At 43.5% G+C, this 21121-nt stretch overlaps 1 protein-coding gene across 1 annotated transcript; it reads left to right on the top strand.

Annotated features, from left to right (window-relative positions):
* Nucleotides 1-431: 431 nt before the first annotated feature.
* On the top strand, nucleotides 432-20011 carry LOC137374889 (vomeronasal type-2 receptor 1-like). The gene is made up of 5 exons (XM_068041469.1): nucleotides 432-716; nucleotides 3728-4582; nucleotides 6622-6849; nucleotides 15245-15368; nucleotides 17271-20011. Exons 1-5 carry the CDS (start codon nucleotides 450-452, stop codon nucleotides 18188-18190), a joined length of 2394 nt encoding a protein of 797 aa, XP_067897570.1. The 5' UTR covers nucleotides 432-449; the 3' UTR covers nucleotides 18191-20011.
* Nucleotides 20012-21121: the final 1110 nt, after the last annotated feature.

The raw sequence follows: 21121 nt of genomic DNA, 5'->3' as shown, positions 1-21121 counted from the left end.
TTCTCTGGAACCTTCTAATGAGATACAAGGTTTAGAATTGGCTCCACAGGCTCTGGTATGCCAGTATTTATACACAAAAGGGTTTGCTCTTTCAAAATCAATGTGTCAGGATTGCCTTGACTGTTGTGCTAATGAAGCAATCCTAGGTAATTCAATTACTTGGAGCAAGTCATTGTTCTGGGTCCAGGGCTTCTCAGACTTCTGGCTCTGGTTGGACCTTGGAATGTGCAAAGGTGTTTCAGATGCAAATTGCGGTGGCCATCTTGGCTGCCAATTTTCTAAAAAGTTAACTGCAGGATTTTCTCCATTAAAGGTCTAATATAAGTTTCCAACTGATGAATTAATATTTCTCATTTGGCATATAGTGTTTTTTTGACATAATAATCATTGTCAATTATGATTACTGCGAATTTCTGCTTTCAAGCTTTAATATTAGAACTTACCGATGGATGCAAGGAATGATCTTCGCAATTAATGAGATAAATAAAGATCCAGCGCTATTACCAAACAATACTTTGGGTTATGCCATCTACGATACTTGCTATAATATTCCTACAGCTATAGAGGATGCATTTGCTATAGTATCTGGACAGCAGAAGTTCACACCAAATTACCGATGCGAGTTAAATTCTTCCTTGGCTGCTGTAATAGGCGCCTCGACTTCAACAATCTCAATAGCAATGGCAACAATACTTGGGATCTATCATTTTCCTCAGGTGAGAGACTATTTTCATTGATGGATTATTTTAAGTAAAGGGACTGTGCTTCAATATTACAGTACCTTAAAATAGATACTCTGATCAAAACTGCAGCTACTTTGATTTTATACTATTATGGACATTTATAGAAAGCTGGCAGTGATAATCCAGACCAACTGTCTAAAGAAATAAATAATTGAAACACAACTTTTCAAATTGTCCCTGGTTAACCTATTCAACAATGAACAGCTGGGGTTGGTAAGGCTTTCTATGCCCAACATATTGTTTTGATCATGGTAAATGCAATCATAATGATTTCCTCTTGTTCTGATTAAATTGTCAACATATTCCAAAAGATCAGGGTTGATTTTAACTCCCAATTGGTTTTGGGTGGGAAAGGTGGGACAAATGCAAAATGCGCTCGCAGGCTCATATTTCAGGCCTGGGCTATTTTAATTCCTGGGCCTCATCTGTATGCCACCAGTCAGCTTCCTTCCTAAAATGGGCATAAAGCTACAGCTATCTATGCAGGCGCAAGTGGAATTTCGGATGCCAGAAGTGCCCGCCTGGCATCAATGGATGACATGTCACAGGAAGGGTTATGTGGGAGGATCTAGAAAGAGGGAATAGGGTGCGTCTAAGGCAGGGGAGGTTTTGACTTTCTTTGTGGGGCCCAGAGGAGCTGCCAACCTACCTTCATCTGGCAGGAGTGCTACAGTGGCTTCATCATTCAGGTCTGAACTAAAATCCCGTTAGGGTCCAGAATTTTACATTGTGGCAGAGGCCCCACCCACTGGCTGAAAAGTCAGAGGAGAGCGTGCCTCCACCAAGCTGGAAGCCATGCTACAATTTTGAGTGGCCCAGGCCCTTAATTGACCTTGGTTGGGAATTCCGCCCCTCAGAGGCAGGAAGTCCCGCCTCCAAGAACTGTCGGCCAACCAGAGGGCCGGCAGCTCTTCCATCCCAGCAGTGCCACCAGGACCGGTGACCGCTGCTGGGACTGCACCCAGCCAGGACCAGAAAGATGGAGCAGGCCCCGGAATGGAGGTAAGTGCGTCCCCGGCGAGGCGGGGGGTTTGGGGGGGGGGGTGATGGATCGAGAGGGCAGCCTTCTCAGCTGGCAAAGTGCCCGTCCGCTGTTGCTAATGTACCAGCAACTGCAGGAGGAGGCCCTTAAGTGGAAACTAATTGGCTACTTAAGGGCTTCAACTTGCCTGGGGCGGGTGGGCCATTTTCCACGTCCCCCGCCGCTGGTAAAATGGCAGCCAGGGTGGGTAGGCGATGGGACGGCACCCTCACCTCCAATTCGATTTTACACTCCCACCCCCCTGCCCCATTCCAGCCCACTCCTGGGGAGCATAAAATTTCAACCAGGGTCCTATTGATGTCATGGGATTGCAATTTGCATAAATTAGAGTCTCTGGTCTGCTTCCTGCGAGCACCTTGGTCAACCTAACTACATTGAGCATCCCTCCAAGCGGAATGGGTTAAAATTCTTCCCAACATGCTTATATTATCACAATAATTACTAAATAAAGGAAATGTTGCATGAACACATTTACAATCTCACTATGCATAGAAAGCATATGAATTGTTGTCCCAGGCATTACTGAAAAAGGTTATAACCAAGGTTTATTCCACTTCTTAGCTTCCAAAGTATCTATTAATGTTTTATACATATTCCAGCTGTAAACATTCACTTAGCAGATATAAAAATTAGGATAATGTGACCTACACAGATTTGGAGATGAGAGTCTAACAAGTCTTGCTTTAAACAAAGTGCAAAATTTGCAATATCTTAAAAACATCTGAATCTAGACCGCAAGCTCAGATTCTGGAGCTAAGAATTAAAGCTTCACTAATTTTAGCAAGATTAAATGCACTATTTTTACAGTAATCAATTTTAATATTTTTGAAGCTTTAGATATTTTATGCAAGTGAAATCCATAGCTTTTGACATGAATGTACAGATGACGTTTCCTCCATGTTCCCTAATGTCTGTGTTTGGAGCAACAAAAACAAAAGAAAGTTCTTTTGGTGTTATTCTAATTATTTTCTTTTTTTAATAAAACAGTGTAACTAAAAAACAATCTGATGGTGCATTAGAAAAAAGTTCCTGATGATTAATAGCAGAATATATATTTAATATGCTTTTGATTTTTAGAATTAATTAATCCTAATGCCTATGGTTTAGTTGGGGCATTCAGTTCCTAGAGGTCTATTTGTGAGTGTGCCTGCATAGTCTGCAAATGTTTTGATGATCTGGGGGAGGGGGTGGCAGGTATGTATCTAATTTCTGCTAGTAAAGTGGGAGTGTGTAGCCCCACTGTCTCAACTGGGAACAGTAAATACTTGTCCACTCTCAACCAATATAACAGAAGTAACGTAATTATATTTGCTAAATGATGCAAGTACATTGATGGGGAGAAGGACGTGCCTTTGATAATTTAGGGTTGGTACCGTACTGACTTGTATTATCAAGTTTGTTCTTTAACATTGCAAATATCCAAATTTGATCCTACAAAACTGAAGTCAGCAGAAATTCCAAATGGCCATCCCTACCAACAGCTTATTAGAATTGTACATCTGAAAGAGTTACATTGCTGAGTAATTAACATTATGAGTGATTCATCAATATTTTTGCAAAAAAGTTGTTTTGTTTTTTAAGTATTTGTTAGAGGAAGTTTTTCCACTCCAAATACAAGACGATAAAATACTGAGTGCATTAACTCCTAGTAGGAATACTAGTGGGGATTTATGATTGTACTGTGGGCTACCTAACATAAAATAAGACCCAAGGCCAAATTTATATTCAGCAACTATGGCAATGTATGTTTTCATAATAGAAATGTTTCTGTGGGCTTCTGTGAGTTAAATTTGCAACATACATTGAATGGAATCACTTAATAAATGATGCCAGTTTATGCCACATGATAATTCCATAATTGGGAGCAGTACCATGTTAAAAATAAGATTTGTATGATTTTAAGAATACTATTATTAATGATCTACTTTTTGTTTTTCCACAGATTAGTTACTTTTCATCTATCCCCCGTCTCAGCAATAAAGAAGAATTTCCATCCTTTTTTCGCACTATGCCAAGTGATATGTTTCAGTCCAAGGTCTTTGTCCTTCTGGTGAAACGCTTTGGTTGGAAGTGGGTGGGAATATTAGCAGATGATATTGACTATGGCATACAAGCAGCTCAGATGTTTAGAGAAGAAGTAGAAAGCCTCGGAGTGTGTATTGCCTTTTCTGAGACAATTCCAACAGACAATTCTAGAGAAAAGTATCTTCAGCTTGTTGACATCATAAGAATGTCATCTGCAAAGATTATAGTTGCTTTTTCTTGTGACACTAATATAGTTCCTTTGCTTGAAGAGATTGTTAGGCAAAATATAACTGACAGAACATGGCTAGCAAGTGAAGGTTGGAGTACATCGGGTCCACTATTTATTATAAAAAAAGAACACACTAAATACTGGACAGGAACAATGGGGCTTACACTCCCTTTATGTGACATTGAAGGACTGCAGGAATTTCTCTTTCAGATGCATCCATTTAAAGCTGTTCATGATATTTTTATATCTGAACTCTGGGAAGAAGTATTCGGTTGTTCGTGGTCAGCTGGAATACAGGAAGAAAATAAACTTAAATCAAACATGAGTCATTCTGCCCCAAAGGAAATCTGCACGGGGATGGAAGATATGAAGGCAGCTAATCACTCCTACACAGATGACAGTAACTTCCGAGTCTCATGCAATGTGAACAATGCAGTATATGCAGTCGCTTATGCCCTGCATGATTTGCAGTCCTGTGAAAATGGAAGAGGGCCTTTTGAAAATGGAACCTGTGCAAATACACATGATTTTGAACCTTGGCAGGTCAGCTCTAATTTGGTTCTGTAGTGGTTTCTCTTATCACTTTCACTTGTATTTTCATCAGTTACAGTTATAAAGTCGTGCTGTCAGGTTTTCAAACTTTATAGGAAAGGAGTTGGTTTGCATCACACCCATTCTCTGCATGGAAAATAAGGATTCAGAGAATGAATTTTGGGTGGCAGCCTCCTGAGCCCGAACCCCCCTGAAAGATATTAGGGCTGATGACCAAAAACTTGGTCAAAGAGGTAGGTTTTAAGGAGTGTCTTAAAGGAGGAAAGTGAGGTAGAGAAGTGGAGAGGTGTAAGGAGAGAATTCCAGAGCTTAGGGCCTAGCCAGCTGAAAGCACAGCCACCAATGGTGGAGTGATTAAAATCGGAGAAGATCAAGAAGCTGGAATTAGAGAAGCACAGATATCTTGGACGCTTATAGGGCTGGAGGAGATTACAGAGATAGGGAGGGGCCAGGACATGGAGGTATTTGCAAACAATGATGACATTTTAAAATTGAGGTGTTGCTTAACTGCGAGCTAGTGTAGGTCAGCGAGAACAGGGGTGGTGAGTGAATGGGACTTGGTGCAATTAACGACATCGGCAAGAGAGTTTTGGATGACCTCAAGTTTATGGAAGGTAGGATGTCGGAGGCCGGGCAGGAGTGCGTTAGAAAATTTAAGTCTGGAGGTAACAAAGGCATGTATGAGGGTTTCAGCAGCAGATGAGCTGAGGCAGGAGCAGAGTTAGGCAATGTTATGGAGGTGGCAATAGGTAGCTTTACTGATGGCACGCATATGAGGTTGGAAGCTCATCTCAAGGTCAAGTATGAAACTGAGATTGCAAACAGTCTGTGTCAGCCTCAGACAGTTGCCAGGGAAAGGGATGGAGTTGGTGGTGAGGGAACAGAATTTGTGGCAGGGACAGAAGATAATGGCTTCAGTTTTCGCAATATTTAATTAAAGGAAATTTTTACTTCTACTCCAGACCTTAAAGGGACTGCTGGAGGCATTTTTTTTTACATACATTTATGTGAAACTAGGAGAAACGGAAGTGTACCACAGCAGGACAGTGCGCCACTGCCAACCCATGATCACTCCTTTCCCATCCCAGGATCGACTGAACTGGCTAATTTTGAGATTGCTGTCCAAAGCTCACCAACTTTATGGAATTGCAGCCTGTGAAAGCAGTGCTATGCTATTAGGTTTAGGTATGTGTGATCTGATCTATGAACAGGTCCAAGGGCAGTGCAGGTGTGTCCAGAGTACCTTGGTGTGGCCTGACTTGCCTTGCACCCCTCTGTTAAGTCTTTTTTCTTTGTTTAAGAAAACATAAGTACAAGGGAGACCCATGGGGAAACACCTTGTGGTGCTATTAATAAGGTTTGAACAAAAATATCACAAGTTACCATAATCAACTCAATACCTAAAAGAAAAAGAAAAATAGTTAACCAATAGGATCTAAATTATCTTTGCAGTCTTTAAGCAGGATACTTTTGTCAACAGCATGGTAGACAATTTAAATGGGCGTATTATTGAAACAGTAATGTCCTGGCAGGAACACCGGGTGATTGTGTGAAGGAAAATACTAGCAGAAACCTGCATGAGATGCGAAATGGGTGCGCAACTGGTGTGAGAGCTTTCAAACCTGATTCTTGGTTGATTTTGCCCAAGTTTTTGGGTGAAATCAATTGAAAAATTTACCCTTGTGACTTATAAATTTATTGACAAGAGGCATGTTAAAATAAAGCATGTTCAAATTTTTTAAAGCACTGACACGTTTCATAGAACAGTTAATTGGGAAAATGATCACATCCAATTTTTTTTCAAACTATATTAGCTACCACAGGAACTCAACCCTGTCTCCTCTGTGTGGAGATCAAAATCGTGTCCTTTTAATGCATAATTGTGGTAACCTTTTTAGAAACAATTATCAGCTTGAAGAACAGAGCCAATTGATACTTTAAAAGTCAAATATTGTCATATTGATTAAAATTTTGCTTTATGTATTGTGATTGAGTTTAAAAATGTAATTCAATGTACATTTGCCTTATAGCTTCTACATTACATGAAAAAAGTCAGGTTCCTTGACCAATCAGGAAATGTACGATATTTTGATAAAAATGGTGATGTTTCAGCCATATATGACATAATAAACTGGCAAGTAACTTCTGATGGCATAATTAAATTTGTGAAAGTAGGACGTTATGATGCGAGAGCACCTCCAGGACATGAACTTACCATTAGGGACCAGGATCTCATTTGGAATGCTGGTGAATTAGAGGTATGTTTATTAACAAGGGCCAAGGTTTTTTGATAGTAATGATGATGCAACTGTCAGCATTCACCATCATTATTCCTCTGGAACCGACAGCAACTTCTGGAGCCCACACATGTGCACTTAAACAAGAAAATCCAGAAGTTGCTGTCAGTGATTCTACGCTTCCCCACAGGATATGCTGTTGACGTCCTCCTAGACTGCAATCAAATAGAAATCACTGAACTGACAAGAACTTGGCCTTTTACGCTATTCGACTCAGCATAAAAACCAATGCAAAAATTATACCTTGTTGAATGAGGTGTAACTTGGTTTTTAAAAGTGTACTAAGTTCATAATTACTGCTTATAAACCTTTCTGGCCCTGGAAAACTAAGTTTATATTTGTGGGATGTCAAATTTCTCCACTTTGATAAAAAATTTCACATCTTTTTAAAATAATGAAAACAATGTTTATGATATTTCAGCTTCTACCTTAATCCCATGTGTATGTCCCAATCATTTATTTTGTCATCTGTGAAACTTAACTAAAAGTGAAGGATATCACAGCTGGAATATTGCATACAGTCTGGTCACCACAGTACAGGAAGGGCATAATTGCTCTAGAGAGAGTACAGAGGAGATTTACAGGAATGTTGCCATGGCTGAAAAATTGCAGCTATGAGGAAAGATTGGATAGGCTTGGGTTGTTTTCCTTAGAACAGAGGAGGCTGAGGGGTGACTTAATTGAAGTGTACAAAACTATGAGAGGCCTGGATAGAGTAGACAGGAAGGACCTGTTTCCTCTGGCGGAGAGGTTAATTCCCAGGGGGCACAGATTTAAGGTGATTGGTAGAAGGATTAGAGGGGACATGAGGAAAAACTTTTTCACCTAGAGGGTGGTGTGTGTCCGGAATTCACTGCCCAGATCGGTGGTGAAGGCAGAAACACTCAACTCATTTAAAAGGTACCTGGAACTGCACCTGAAGTGCTGTACCTGCAAGGCTATGGACCAGGTGCTGGAAGGTGGGATTAGAATGGGTGGCTAGTTTTTTCAGACGGAGCAGACAAGATGGGTTGCATGACCTCTTTCTGTGCCGTAACTTTTCTATGCTTCTATGGTTGGTTCTATCAGTGCATTTTACGTCCTGGTTTGCTGTCTGTGAGAATACTTCATTGGCCACTTACCCTGCTTGATGAAATCATTTTTGCTTGATGCCTGGAGATCCCCTTGACTTGGGTCAGATTTAAACTGAGGTTGAGAAAGGAGAAATCCACTCCACAGAGATCGTCAGATCTTTGTAGGCAGCTTTCTTCAAGGTCACAATGAGCATCGTCCCTTAACCACTAATTGAGAATTCCTGGTCAATATTTGTCTGCAACTTCACTTTCCATAAAGATTAAGCATTCATTTGCTAGAACAGACACAAGTGTTTTAAACAAATTACTGAGCTTGTTTCAGTTTCTTACAAATTTGAATTGCTTGAAAGAACTATACATGTTTTTGTAGCAGAGCCCCTCAACTGTAAAAAAGTCCAAAATGGTAAATCTTCCTTATAAAAGTGCTTACTTCCCACTTGATGGACATAAAAAATGGTAAAACATGCTCACACTTTATTCTGTCAATAACCTCATTACAGATGGCCATGCTTCCAAATCAGCACAAGTATTTTAAGGCCTCTCACTGCGAGCTTTATTGCAACTGAATTGAAGTAATTTAACAAATAGCTAGTTGAAAATGAATGCTGCAGCTTTAAACATGTTAACTGGATTATTTGCCCCACTTTTTGATTTTTTAAAAACTCAACCAAGGCTGGCAGGGTTGCAAGTGGGTCAGCGACCCATTCTACTGGGTCTTCATCCATTTATGCTACATGTGCAATTTACTTCCGGATGTGAGAGAAACGTACAGTACCTCCAATATATACATGTGCATGGAATATTGCAATATTATGCAAATGATGGAAATATAACTTCCATCATTTCTGCCAAAGCAACACTGGTTAAAGGGAAGCTTGTTTGTCCATGGGATTCAAAGTTGTGGGTGGCTGAAGGATCACTTGAAGTTTCAAGAGCCAAAAATTCAATGCAATCAATTGCAGAGCAATATGCTAGTAGTAGCCTTTTAAAAAAAGTTACACCCTTCTCATCTTCAAGTGAGAGCACAAGCCTTTCTTTTGGGCCTCCTTATCTCGAGAGACAATGGATACGCGCCTGGAGGTGGTCAGTGGTTTGTGAAGCAGCGCCTGGAGTGGCTATAAAGGCCAATTCTGGAGTGACAGGCTCTTCCACAGGTGCTGCAGAGAAATTTGTTTGTTGGGGCTGTTGCACAGTTGGCTCTCCCCTTGCGCCTCTGTCTTTTTTCCTGCCAACTACTAAGTCTCTTCGACTCGCCACAATTTAGCCCTGTCTTTATGGCTGCCCGCCAGCTCTGGCGAATGCTGGCAACTGACTCCCACGACTTGTGATCAATGTCACACGATTTCATGTCGCGTTTGCAGACGTCTTTATAACGGAGACATGGACGGCCGGTGGGTCTGATACCAGTGGCGAGCTCGCTGTACAATGTGTCTTTGGGGATCCTGCCATCTTCCATGCGGCTCACATGGCCAAGCCATCTCAAGCGCCGCTGACTCAGTAGTGTGTATAAGCTGGGGGTGTTGGCCGCTTCAAGGACTTCTGTGTTGGAGATATAGTCCTGCCACCTGATGCCAAGTATTCTCCGAAGGCAGCGAAGATGGAATGAATTGAGACGTCGCTCTTGGCTGGCATACGTTGTCCAGGCCTCGCTGCCGTAGAGCAAGGTACTGAGGACACAGGCCTGATACACTCGGACTTTTGTGTTCCGTGTCAGTGCGCCATTTTCCCACACTCTCTTGGCCAGTCTGGACATAGCAGTGGAAGCCTTACCCATGCGCTTGTTGATTTCTGCATCTAGAGACAGGTTACTGGTGATAGTTGAGCCTAGGTAGGTGAACTCTTGAACCACTTCCAGAGCGTGGTCGCCAATATTGATGGATGGAGCATTTCTGACATCCTGCCCCATGATGTTCGTTTTCTTGAGGCTGATGGTTAGGCCAAATTCATTGCAGGCAGACGCAAACCTGTCGATGAGACTCTGCAGGCATTCTTCAGTGTGAGATGTTAAAGCAGCATCGTCAGCAAAGAGGAGTTCTCTGATGAGGACTTTCCGTACTTTGGACTTCGCTCTTAGACGGGCAAGGTTGAACAACCTGCCCCCTGATCTTGTGTGGAGGAAAATTCCTTCTTCAGAGGATTTGAACGCATGTGAAAGCAGCAGGGAGAAGAAAATCCCAAAAAGTGTGGGTGCGAGAACACAGCCCTGTTTCACACCACTCAGGATAGGAAAGGGCTCTGATGAGGAGCCACCATGTTGAATTGTGCCTTTCATATTGTCATGGAATGAGGTGATGATACTTAGTAGCTTTGGTGGACATCCGATCTTTTCTAGTAGTCTGAAGAGACCACGTCTGCTGACGAGGTCAAAGGCTTTGGTGAGATCAATGAAAGCAATGTAGAGGGGCATCTGTTGTTCACGGCATTTCTCCTGTATCTGACGAAGGGAGAACAGCATGTCAATAGTCGATCTCTCTGCATGAAAGCCACACTGTGCCTCAGGGTAGACGCGCTCGGCCAGCTTCTGGAGCCTGTTCAGAGCGACTCGAGCAAAGACTTTCCCCACTATGCTGAGCAGGGAGATTCCACGGTAGTTGTTGCAGTCACCGCGGTCACCTTTGTTTTTATAGAGGGTGATGATGTTGGCATCGCGCATGTCCTGGGGTACTGCTCCCTCGTCCCAGCACAGGCATAGCAGTTCATGTAGTGCTGAGAGTATAGCAGGCTTGGCACTCTTGATTATTTCAGGGGTAATGCTGTCCTTCCCAGGGGCTTTTCCGCTGGCTAGGGAATCAATGGCATCACTGAGTTCCGATTTGGTTGGCTGTATGTCCAGCTCATCCATGACTGGTAGAGGCTGGGCTGCATTGAGGGCAGTCTCAGTGACAGCATTCTCCCTGGAGTACAGTTCTAGGTAGTGCTCAACCCAGCGGTCCATCTGTTTGCGTTGGTCAGTGATTATGTCCCCCGATTTAGATTTGAGGGGGGTGATCTTCTTGATGGTTGGCCCAAGAGCTCTCTTCATGCCATCATACATTCCTCTGATGTTTCCGGTGTCTGAGGCCAGCTGAATATGACTGCATAGGTGTTGCCAGTAGTCGTTTGCGCAACGCCTAGCTGTTCTTTGTGCAGTACTTCTGGCTGCTTTAAGTGCTGCGGATGTTAAATCGCTGGGGGCTTTCTTGTAGTTCAAAAGTGCAATGCGCTTAGCGGCTATGACAGGTTCCAGCTCTTCATTATGAGATTGAAACCAGTCTGCATTTCTCTTCGCACTTTTGCCGTAGGTGGTCAAAGCTGACTCATAGATGGCGTCTCTGATGTGGGCCCACTTGGTCTCAGCATCCCCTGTGGGAGTGTTTTGAAGGGCTGTTACAAGTGAATTTAGAAATTTTTGTAACAGCTGTGGGTGAGAAATTCTGCTCGTGTTGATGCGCGGGTGGCCCTTCTGCTTGGAATGATGCAACTTCTTTGGTCTGAGTCTAACCTTGCTGCACACCAGGGAGTGGTCGGTGTCGCAGTCCGCACTGTGGAAGCTGCGTGTGATTTGAACACTGTTTAAGGCGGCTCGCCTTGTGACAATGAGGTCTAGCTGGTGCCAACGACGTGATCTTGGGTGCCTCCATGAAACCTGGTGACAGGGTTTAGTGTGAAAGAACGAGTTGGTGATGCAGAGGTTATGATAGGTACACAACTCAAGCAGTCTCTGCCCGTTCTCATTCATCCTTCCAACGCCATAGCGCCCAAGGCAGGAGGGCCATGAGTCATGGTCGGCCCCAACCCTGGCATTAAAGTCCCCCAGCAGGAATAGGTGTTCGGTGTTGGGGATGCTGCTAATGATGTTATGGAGTTGTTCATAGAACTGGTCTTTAGCTTCAGGTGCGGAGCAGAGTGTTGGAGCATAGATGCTGAGGAGGTGTACTGGACCAGAGGTGGTGAGCAGTCGGATGGACAGTATGCGTTCCGAGCCATTTGAGGGAGGCTCTATCATGCTGAGCAAGGAGTTTCTGATGGCGAAGCCCACTCCATGCTGTCTTGGTTCTTCAGGATCCCTGCCCTGCCAGAAGAAGGTGTAGTCTTGCTCTGCTAGAGAGCCACTCGCGGGGAGGCGAGTCTCCTGAAGTGCTGCAATGTCCACATTGAATCTACTGAGCTCGTTGTTAATGATGGCGGTCTTCCGAGAATCGTTGATTTGTGTAAGGTCTTCCGACAGGCCAGGACACATAGTTCTGACGTTCCAGCTTGCAAAGCGAAGGGCTGGTACCTTCTTTCCTTTTTTCATGTTGTTTGGTGCGGTGTATCAGTCCACCTTTCGGGCAATGACCCTGAGCTCCAAGCACCCATTGAAGCAGGCAGACTGTGGCGGGACAGAACCTTATTGACCGGGGGCTGCCCGGTTTGAGGCGGGCGGTAGCTGTCCAGTGAGGTGCAATGACCTCTCCCACCGACAAAGGCAACCCGTGGCGCCCAGTTTCTACGCCAATTTATCTGGACTTATAACCCGTAACTGCTGCCTTCCGTGTTGTTTTAGTCGCTGTGAGGCAACTATGGAGTGACCTCTCCATGGCGCATGCCTGGGCAAATTTATGGAGGTTGAGAGTTGCCCAGTCGTCAAAACCCCCCTCTCGGCCTTTCTGGTGGGGTCCAAAGGAGTGCAGGACACGACGTTTGGCACCAGTATGGCTGCAGGAACTGCCGGAAACATGCCAAAGGTGACACATGACTGCCTACGGGGTTCCGCTCCGGATTTTCTGTTAGGGTTTACTCCCTTAGCCTTGGTCTCTCCCAAGACGCCCACAAGGCAGTGGGGTTGTTGGGGCCCCTACACAGGTGTAGGATGGTGCCGGTGGGAGGAGGGGATGCAAGGGGGAGGGGTGGGGGGGGGCTGCAGGGGAAGGGGGTGCGGGGTGAAGATGGTGCGAGGGGGGGGGGGCGGGCTGGGACGGGGTTGTGAGGGGGTGAGCTGAGAGGGTGGAGCAGGGAAGGGGACGGGGGTGGGGGGGGTGGGTGGAAGGGGGGGTGGAATCTGGTGCAGGTAATAAGCCATTTCCTCAGTGCCCACCATCGACGTCCGGAAAGCTCATCCACATCCTTCGGGAGGTGAAGCATTATTTGGCAGACTTAGAGGTGATTACATTTGCTAAGGGTTTTTTTTTGCAGTGGTTTAAATAAAGGCATGCAGCATTGCCGACAGTGCGCTGCAGATGCTCTCCGAGCCATCTCCCGCGGGCGCTTTGAAGTTGCGGCCGGGGGGGCCGTTCGTGGATGTTTTGGGTGTTCGGGGCACCTTTTCACAGGACTTCTCTCGGGTCCCGCAGCTCCTTCTTCACCTCAATGGACTTACCGCATGCCGTGGCTGCAGACACTCTGGACTGTGAAGACAGCAGGATCGGAGATTGAAGTATCGGCAGCTGTGCTCGTCAGTTTCATCCGGATCAATTTCATTGAGAAAACAAAGAGCAGGTGTGGCTGGGGGAGGGCAGTGGGCCCAGGTAACATACACTAAACTAACTGTTAACTTTTAGATAGGGCTAAAATGAACTGATTTAAAGAGCCAGGGGAATTTAAACAGTTTAAGAGGGCAGATTGGGGGAGAAAACGTTAGGGATGGGAGCAGATGGCCATGGATAGAGTTGAACAGCAAGGGAGCTTCCTAGGGAGCTTCCAGCCCAGGAGCCATCTTGAAACATAGATCCACACTAACCTATGGCCCCATTCAAGGCTTGCCAATCTCCATACCCCTCAGTCATACTCTTCAGCAGTTGTTAGAAAGCCTGTTAACATTATTCAAAGGACTGTGACCTTGGAAAATCAGCCTGGATCAGGAGCACATTCTTGCAGCACTTCCACCAGCACTATGGCTGAGTGGAGTATCTAGGCTATTGAATCTGTGGATATTAGGTTTGTAGTCAAGTCAGGCTGCTACCTATTTATGAATTTAAAAGAAATGCATTAAGGTACTACAACGACATTTTTCCAAATATAATTTTTTGTCATAGTGAAAGGAAAACTGGTATTGTACAGGTATGGATTTATTGTCAGTTTCATTAAGAAATTTCAAGTGCCAGTTTTGAGCTGGCTGGATAGGCTGCATTTGTAGCACTATTTTCACTTCATTTCCATGCACAAACTGTCAAAGCCTTTGTCCCAAATTACATCAATATATTTTTACCTCTGCATGTCAATGATAAACGCATTTGAAAATGTGAGATATGACTTCATAGCTCTGCCTATATTACTTAAAATAGATAAACTTTTTTATTTATCATACCAGTAGTAATAATATTTTTACACTGGAAACCAATTAAATAAAATCTGTGCAAGCCCAAAAATATGATTATCTTATCGCTTTATTTTCATTTGTACAAAGTAAATGCTGAAATGAGATCCTAAGTAAAACTGTGCACATTAACAGTGTAGGAAATAAGATTCATTTTGCCCAGCACATTGGGCTAGATTTTGTTAAGCTCCAGACATTGGGCTCCATGGCGGGAGGAGCTGGAAGATTGTACCGGCAGTGGCCCACCACTGAGCCTGATGTCGGGAATGCCAGGCCTGATCTTCCCGGTGAATGGGAATCTCCATGGCGGCACATCCGCCGCTCTGCGGCAGGACCCGGATTTCAATATTCAAATCAGCTATTTAAATACATTCAAATGGAAACCATAGTAATCTTACCGGCAGTTCCAGATTTTCCGAGTGACATATGGCACTCCCGTGCATTCACTTTCCCGTCCAGGTGGGGAAGAGGGGATCTCTGTATTTATAGTGAAGTGGGGGGGAAGGGGTCAACTCTGCATTGTCAGTGTAGTGGGGGGAAGGGTTGAACTCTGCACTTAGGTCAGTTGGGGATGTGAAAGGGGTCAACTCTTCACTTAGTGCAATTGGGGTGGAAAAGGGGTTAAAAGGGCTTTTCTGGTGAAGTTTGGGGGGGTGGGTGTCAAACCTTATTTTTTGTTGCAGTTAGGGGATGGTGATGGGGTCACCTTTGATCTGTCATCACAGACATGGCAGTCCCTTAAAAATGATGCCAGCACCTGTGCAGAGGCAGCTGATGACGTTGCTGGCGTCGCAGAGTCCACCCCCACCACGTGATTGAGGAGGGGACCGCCCTGCATATTTAAGTGAGCTGCCGCGTGCTATATCACGGCAGCATGGCAGCGTGCGGCCTACACGTGCAGGTCGCCATTTTTTCCAACCACCGCCGCCTCTCCCGGGGAGGAGAATAAAATACAGTCCATTATTTCAGCATCATTTCATTGTGTTCTATTGTCTTTTTGCTTGCCAAGGTTCCTCGTTCTGTATGCAGTGAAAACTGCCACCCAGGAACTCGGAAAAGAGTTCAACAAGGACAACCAATCTGCTGCTTTGATTGCATTCCTTGTGCTGATGGAGAGATATCAAATGGCACAGGTATATTTATAGATAATAAAAATAAATTTGATTTGACAGCACTGATGTCCACTATATGCCAAGGATGTGGAGAGCAGGACAGACCTTGCGCGTGCCTTTAGAACATAGACAATGGTGGAATGGATGGTGGGGACAACAACAATTTCCACTGGCCTCCGAACCTCAAATACTGATCTAACGAGAGGAGCCAACTGGGTGGGTGGGTGGCTCTCCTCAGTCACAAGGGAGGAAATAATTGAAGTATTTATGGGATAAAAACAAGAAATGCTGGAAATACTCAGCAGATCTGGCAGCATCTGTGGAGAGAGAAGCAAAGTTAACGTTTCAGGTCAGTGACCCTTCATCAGAAGTTCATCAGGTCACTGACCTGAAGCGTTAACTCTGCTTCTCTCTCCGCAGATGCTGCCAGATCCGCTGAGTATTTCCAGCATTTCTTGTTTTTATTTCAGATTTCCAGTATTTTGCTTTTATTGAAGTATTAATGGGGCCTGGTATGGGAGATGAGGGGCTCGAATCTTAATGTAGTTCTTGCTATTGGTGCCTAATATTATAACGCATTCATATACAGCAATGTTAAGTAATTCCTTGTATCATTTCTTCCGTACATTATGGGCTGGACTTTCGAAGCCTGATAGGGTGGGACCAGAAACAGGCAGGCCCAGTTTGCCGCCCCAGTTCCGCCTCTGAGCCATTTTTGAAAATGGCGGGTTGGGGGCAGAACGGCTACCTGCCTGCAAGCAGCCGGTAACCAATAAAGGTAAATAAGGGGCCTATGAAGGTCCCTCTTCTGAGCCAACTGGAATTTTCCACTTAAGTATTGAAGTATTTTTTGAAAACCTAGTCACCACTTTTAAAACAATAGAACAACTTTAATCCCTCTTTAAGTATGTAACAAAACCTAAGAAACAGGTAAGGCCTTTTCCAAAAATCATTCATGGTCTTTCCACTTCCCTTCATCGGTGTTAGCTGTAAGTCCCTTTCCCAGGTTATATTAACTTTTATTGTGCATTTGGAAATCAGAGACTAATAAGAAGTAGGAGAGAAAATACACTAAATAATTTTTAGTAATAATCGAGTATACTGATTTACATGCAAAAATGTCCATAATCATAGAGGTTGAGCTGGTAAAATCACTGACATTCCCACAACATTGTGTAGTAAAAACATAATTTGACATTCAAGTACTGTAAGTAATTGGCCTCGATACTGTATTGTGCATCATACAGCGTAAAACAAAGCAGGTTCCAATTTCACATTTGAGCAATGCCACAGGAGATCTACCAGTTATTTAATACATATAGATATGGATTATTATTTTATAAGGGGGATAAGTTAGGTAAAAATTAATTAAAACAAATAATTTTCAGCTTTAAGACACAAAATTTAGCTTGCAGCAATGTCTTCTCAATGACATGCAGATAAAGGGAAGTCTCTAATCAAGTCTTAGGAAATATAAAAGGGAACAGTCACTGGAATGATTCTCTTCCTCTGTAAATCAGCAGTTACCAATATTAACATTAAGCAATGTTACTTACAGAAAGTGACCTTTCTGACTATTAGCACATTCTGTAGTCTTTGAAGTTACTCCATAACGGAGTTGAAAGCAGAGCAAAACATCCAGGAAATTATGTACGCAATGTCTATATTGTTCAAATTGTTAAAGTGGTGCTGAAACACAAATTTCCTTGATCTTTTTGGCATCGTAACAACATGACAACAGAGTGAGTGATAAAGATGGCAAGGAAACTCAAGGTCTATCTGTTTTCTCCGATTCGATGGAGAATTTATTCACTTTCTGATTCTATAGAGAGTGTTTATATATCATATGATGTCAATTCAGTTATTCCTTTTAAAAGTTACTAAATTATTTGAAATATTCCATTTTCTCTTCATGTTTCACAGAATGTTTTCAGTGTCCTGAGGATTACTGGTCGAATAAAAAGAAGGATAAGTGTGTACTAAAGGAGGTGGAATTCCTATCTTTTGAGGAACCATTGGGGAGTGTTTTAACATTTTTTTCGATATTAGGGATTACTATCTCTGTAGCTATTATTGTGATATTTATAAAGTTCATGAATACACCCATTGTACGAGCTAATAACTGTGAACTTAGTTTCCTGCTGCTATTTTCTCTAACATTGTGTTTCCTGACTTCTCTTACATTTATTGGTAAGCCTTCAGTCAAATTTTGTGTCCTCCGTCAAATAGGATTTGGCATTAGCTTTTCCTTGTGCCTCTCATGCATCCTTGTTAAAAATATAGTGGTAGTACTGGCTTTTACAATGACAATGCCCAACCAAAATGTGTTAAAACGCTTTAGGCCCATGCATCACCGTATGATTGTTGTAGCCACAACACTCATTCAGATAGGTATCTGTATTGGTTTTCTGTTGTCATTACCCCTTTCTGTGGAGAAAAACACAATGGCTGTAGTTGGAAAAATTATTCTAGAGTGCAGCAAAGGATCGGAACAAGCTTTATTTGGTAACTTGGGATATGTTGGGTTCTTAGCTGTTCTCTGTTTTGTTTTGGCATTTCTGGCCCGAAAATTGCCTAACAATTTCAATGAAGCGAAATTTGTCACTTTTAGCCTACTTATCTTTTTTGCTGTATGGATATCCTTCCTACCAGCTTACTTCAGTAGTAAAGGAAAATATTTAGTTGTAATAGAAATATTTGCTATCCTGTCCTCGAGCTTTGGCCTTCTTGCTTGCATTTTCTTTCCTAAATGTTATGTTGTTTTACTGAGGCCTGAATTGAATACAAAACAATGTCTGATGGGTCGTGTGCCTCTATCAGCAAAATCCACCAATAAAACTTAAGAGTACCTCTTTGAACAAGCCTTTAGTCACCCCTCATAATACCTTCTTCTTTAGCTCAGTGTCAATTTTTGTCTGATTATACTTCTGTGAAGCGCCTTGGGACATTTACTATGTTAAAGGTGCTATATAAATGCAAGTAGTTGTTGTTGCTGTTTACGCAAACCCTCAGGCATTGAAATCAATTGAAAATAGGAATGCAAATAACTGTGCTATATTATTGTAATGAAATTCTTTAATCAAGGAATAAAATATTGATAAATTAAACAGTGATTCTTCTTTAGTTTGACATTTCTTTGTAGAAGTGTGATACTGTTCATGAACTAGTTTTACCATAATGCTTCCCATTTGCCCATTTGCAACTTTTGACAAAAATTGGATAACTGGAATTGCAAATTGCTTCATTTCATAACTCCACTACTAATCCTAAAATTTTAATTTACCCCAAATTATTTTGCACACATAGAGGTAGATCTTAATTTTGTGCGATAGTGCAAAATGGGTGATAGCGAGTCAGCGGTCATTTTACATATCTCTCGATTTTTATTTCCATAGGCTTCAAGAAATAGCTCAGTGGCTTAGCAGAGGAGGTGGAAGGATGTGGCTCAGTAAAGGGTTCTGGAGATGTGTCCAGTCGGTATCCTCTAGGAACTCAGACCTGCAAGTGCCTGGCTCCAAACTGCAGCAACTGGGTGGCTGCTGGGGCAGTCTGGCCCAGCTAACTTTCTGGCACTATGATGTTCTTTGGCTCATGGGGTAGCAAGGATTGATGGCAACATGCTCCCTGCAACCAGACTGAGGCTCAGCACTCCCAAATGTTCTGCAGGAGGACAGGCTGTAAGAGATCCAACTGAAGCCTTATCTTAGCCTATCCAAAGAGCCAAGAGCCTGCAACATGAGTATTACTGAGAGAAGCTATTATTGGTACACTGCTACAAGGGGGGGTCCAGCTGCAGCATCCATTGAGATGACCACATGCTCCATGGTTGATTGCAGAGTGTCGATGCCATGACCCCCACACAAGTTGGCATTGCACTGTACAGACTGGCATGTTTTGGAAGTCCTTTGGCAGGTAGTTGAAAGCATGAAGCAATTGCTGGTACACAGAAAGTATTTTTCTTCTGAAGGCTGGACCTGTAAAGTCTGCATCAATGTCGTCTTCAGCAGAACAATGACGACAGCTTGGATGCTGGGGCTGGGATTCTTCCTGATACGTTCCCAATAACCTTGCACACCAGTTCCCTAATAGATAGGGGTAGTCCTAGCTGGATAGACAGTAGGATGATAACCTGACCTCGGTACTTGTCAGCTGCATAGTTTTAATAGTAAAACTCAACAATAATGATAAACACACCTGGAGACTTGTCCTGGCTAATAACAAAGACAGATTTCAGCACTGGAAATTCACTCCAAACCTACGTATAACTCTTAAACATGGCACCCACTTTTTTTCTGTTATATTTCATACCAGAATAAAGTCTCCCTCTGCTTCTCTGCAATCCTGAGTTTAATTGTAATGATAATGTTTTGAGTGGAGCGTGACTAGTTCTTTTATCTATGCTTTCCTTTCTTGACTTTGCCCTTAGAAGTGCCTTTAGTGTTATTTATGGGAACAGTAAAGAGAAACTAAAGATCTTTAGCTTGCCTAAAGTAGCCTTGTATCTTAAAATAACTTCAAGTATGCAGTTAATGATGAAAAAATTATCTGTTAATGTGTCACAAGAGCACAACAGCAAGTTTAATAAGAGTCATAGGATTTACCCAAACTAATGAAATAACTGATGAACAGTGTTCGTTGTGTTTTGATAATCTGATCAACTGTACCAGGCATTTTGAAATGTTTATCTCATACAGTAGAATTATAGTTATCTCCAATTATTCGCATTCCTGATTATTTGGCAGAATTTTCAAAGAACAATGCTTTGCATGAGAGTTTGCCTCACTTCACTAACTCTAATCTCCGCCTGCCTGACATAGCCTCACATCGCAAGAAAAATTAAAATCTGAATCTTTGTTATTACAAATCTTAAGAATCTTAGTCTGCTGCTGCCAATGCAAGTCTGAAGCCGGGCCTTCCAGTCCCAGAACTGCTCAAGATTGTCCTGCAAGGCCATCTCAACAGCCTTTCACCAGCTGCTGCAGCCACTGGGGTAGCACTGCGCAGGAGCACTTGACCAGGCAAAGTCACACAGAGGGCTGAATTTAGTGCAGCCATTTTGAGCTGGAATGGAGGCATGGGGGCGGGGAGTCGGGGGGGGGGTGGTGTGGGGTTGGTGGCCAGAGAATCGTGTTGGAAGCATCCATCTGGAAATCCGGCATCGTGACGCCAGTTCTATGTTTAGTCAGCAGCGGGAAAGCACCGCCATGATGTGATGGGAATGTAATTTAAATTGTCGAACAATTTTAATACATTACCATCTAATTCATTATGATTCAATGGGGGGCTTCGGAATAAGTGGATGGTGGGCGGCCCTCATGTGTCTCCGGATTCCTGACCATTGAAAGCTGGCAGCACCGAGGTGTGGCCTCAGTGCCGTGATGGGTAGGCAGTCATGACCAGCACCACATAGGAGGAGAGGGGGGAGCAGAGGCCATTGTTGTGATACTGTGTTGTGCGCTCTGTAATGGGGGTCGGGGTCTCGGGTGGTGGTGCCGGCTGATCAGGGTCTAGGGTGAGAGTTGTCGGCTGAGGAGAGTCTGGGGTGGGAGTTGCTGGCTAAGCATGGTCTTGGATGGGGGTGCCAGCTGAGCAGGGTCTCGGATGGTCTGCAAGGGGGTACTTGGGTTTGGGTGGCTGTAGTGGGTGTTCAAACTGTTGGGTGAGATTTTGCTCATATTGCTATATGAGAGGGCTGGTTATCAGCAAGTGTGGACACTGAGGGCCATCAAAGAGTTTGCTGGGAGTAGTAACAAAAGCACAGTTTCCAAGGCATG

The sequence above is a fragment of the Heterodontus francisci genome, chromosome 11, assembly GCF_036365525.1.
Source record: "Heterodontus francisci isolate sHetFra1 chromosome 11, sHetFra1.hap1, whole genome shotgun sequence".
In the NCBI taxonomy this organism is placed as follows: Eukaryota; Metazoa; Chordata; class Chondrichthyes; order Heterodontiformes; family Heterodontidae; genus Heterodontus; species Heterodontus francisci.
The sequence above is the reverse complement of the archived record's forward strand: the minus strand, read 5'-3'. Positions and strand labels throughout refer to the sequence as shown.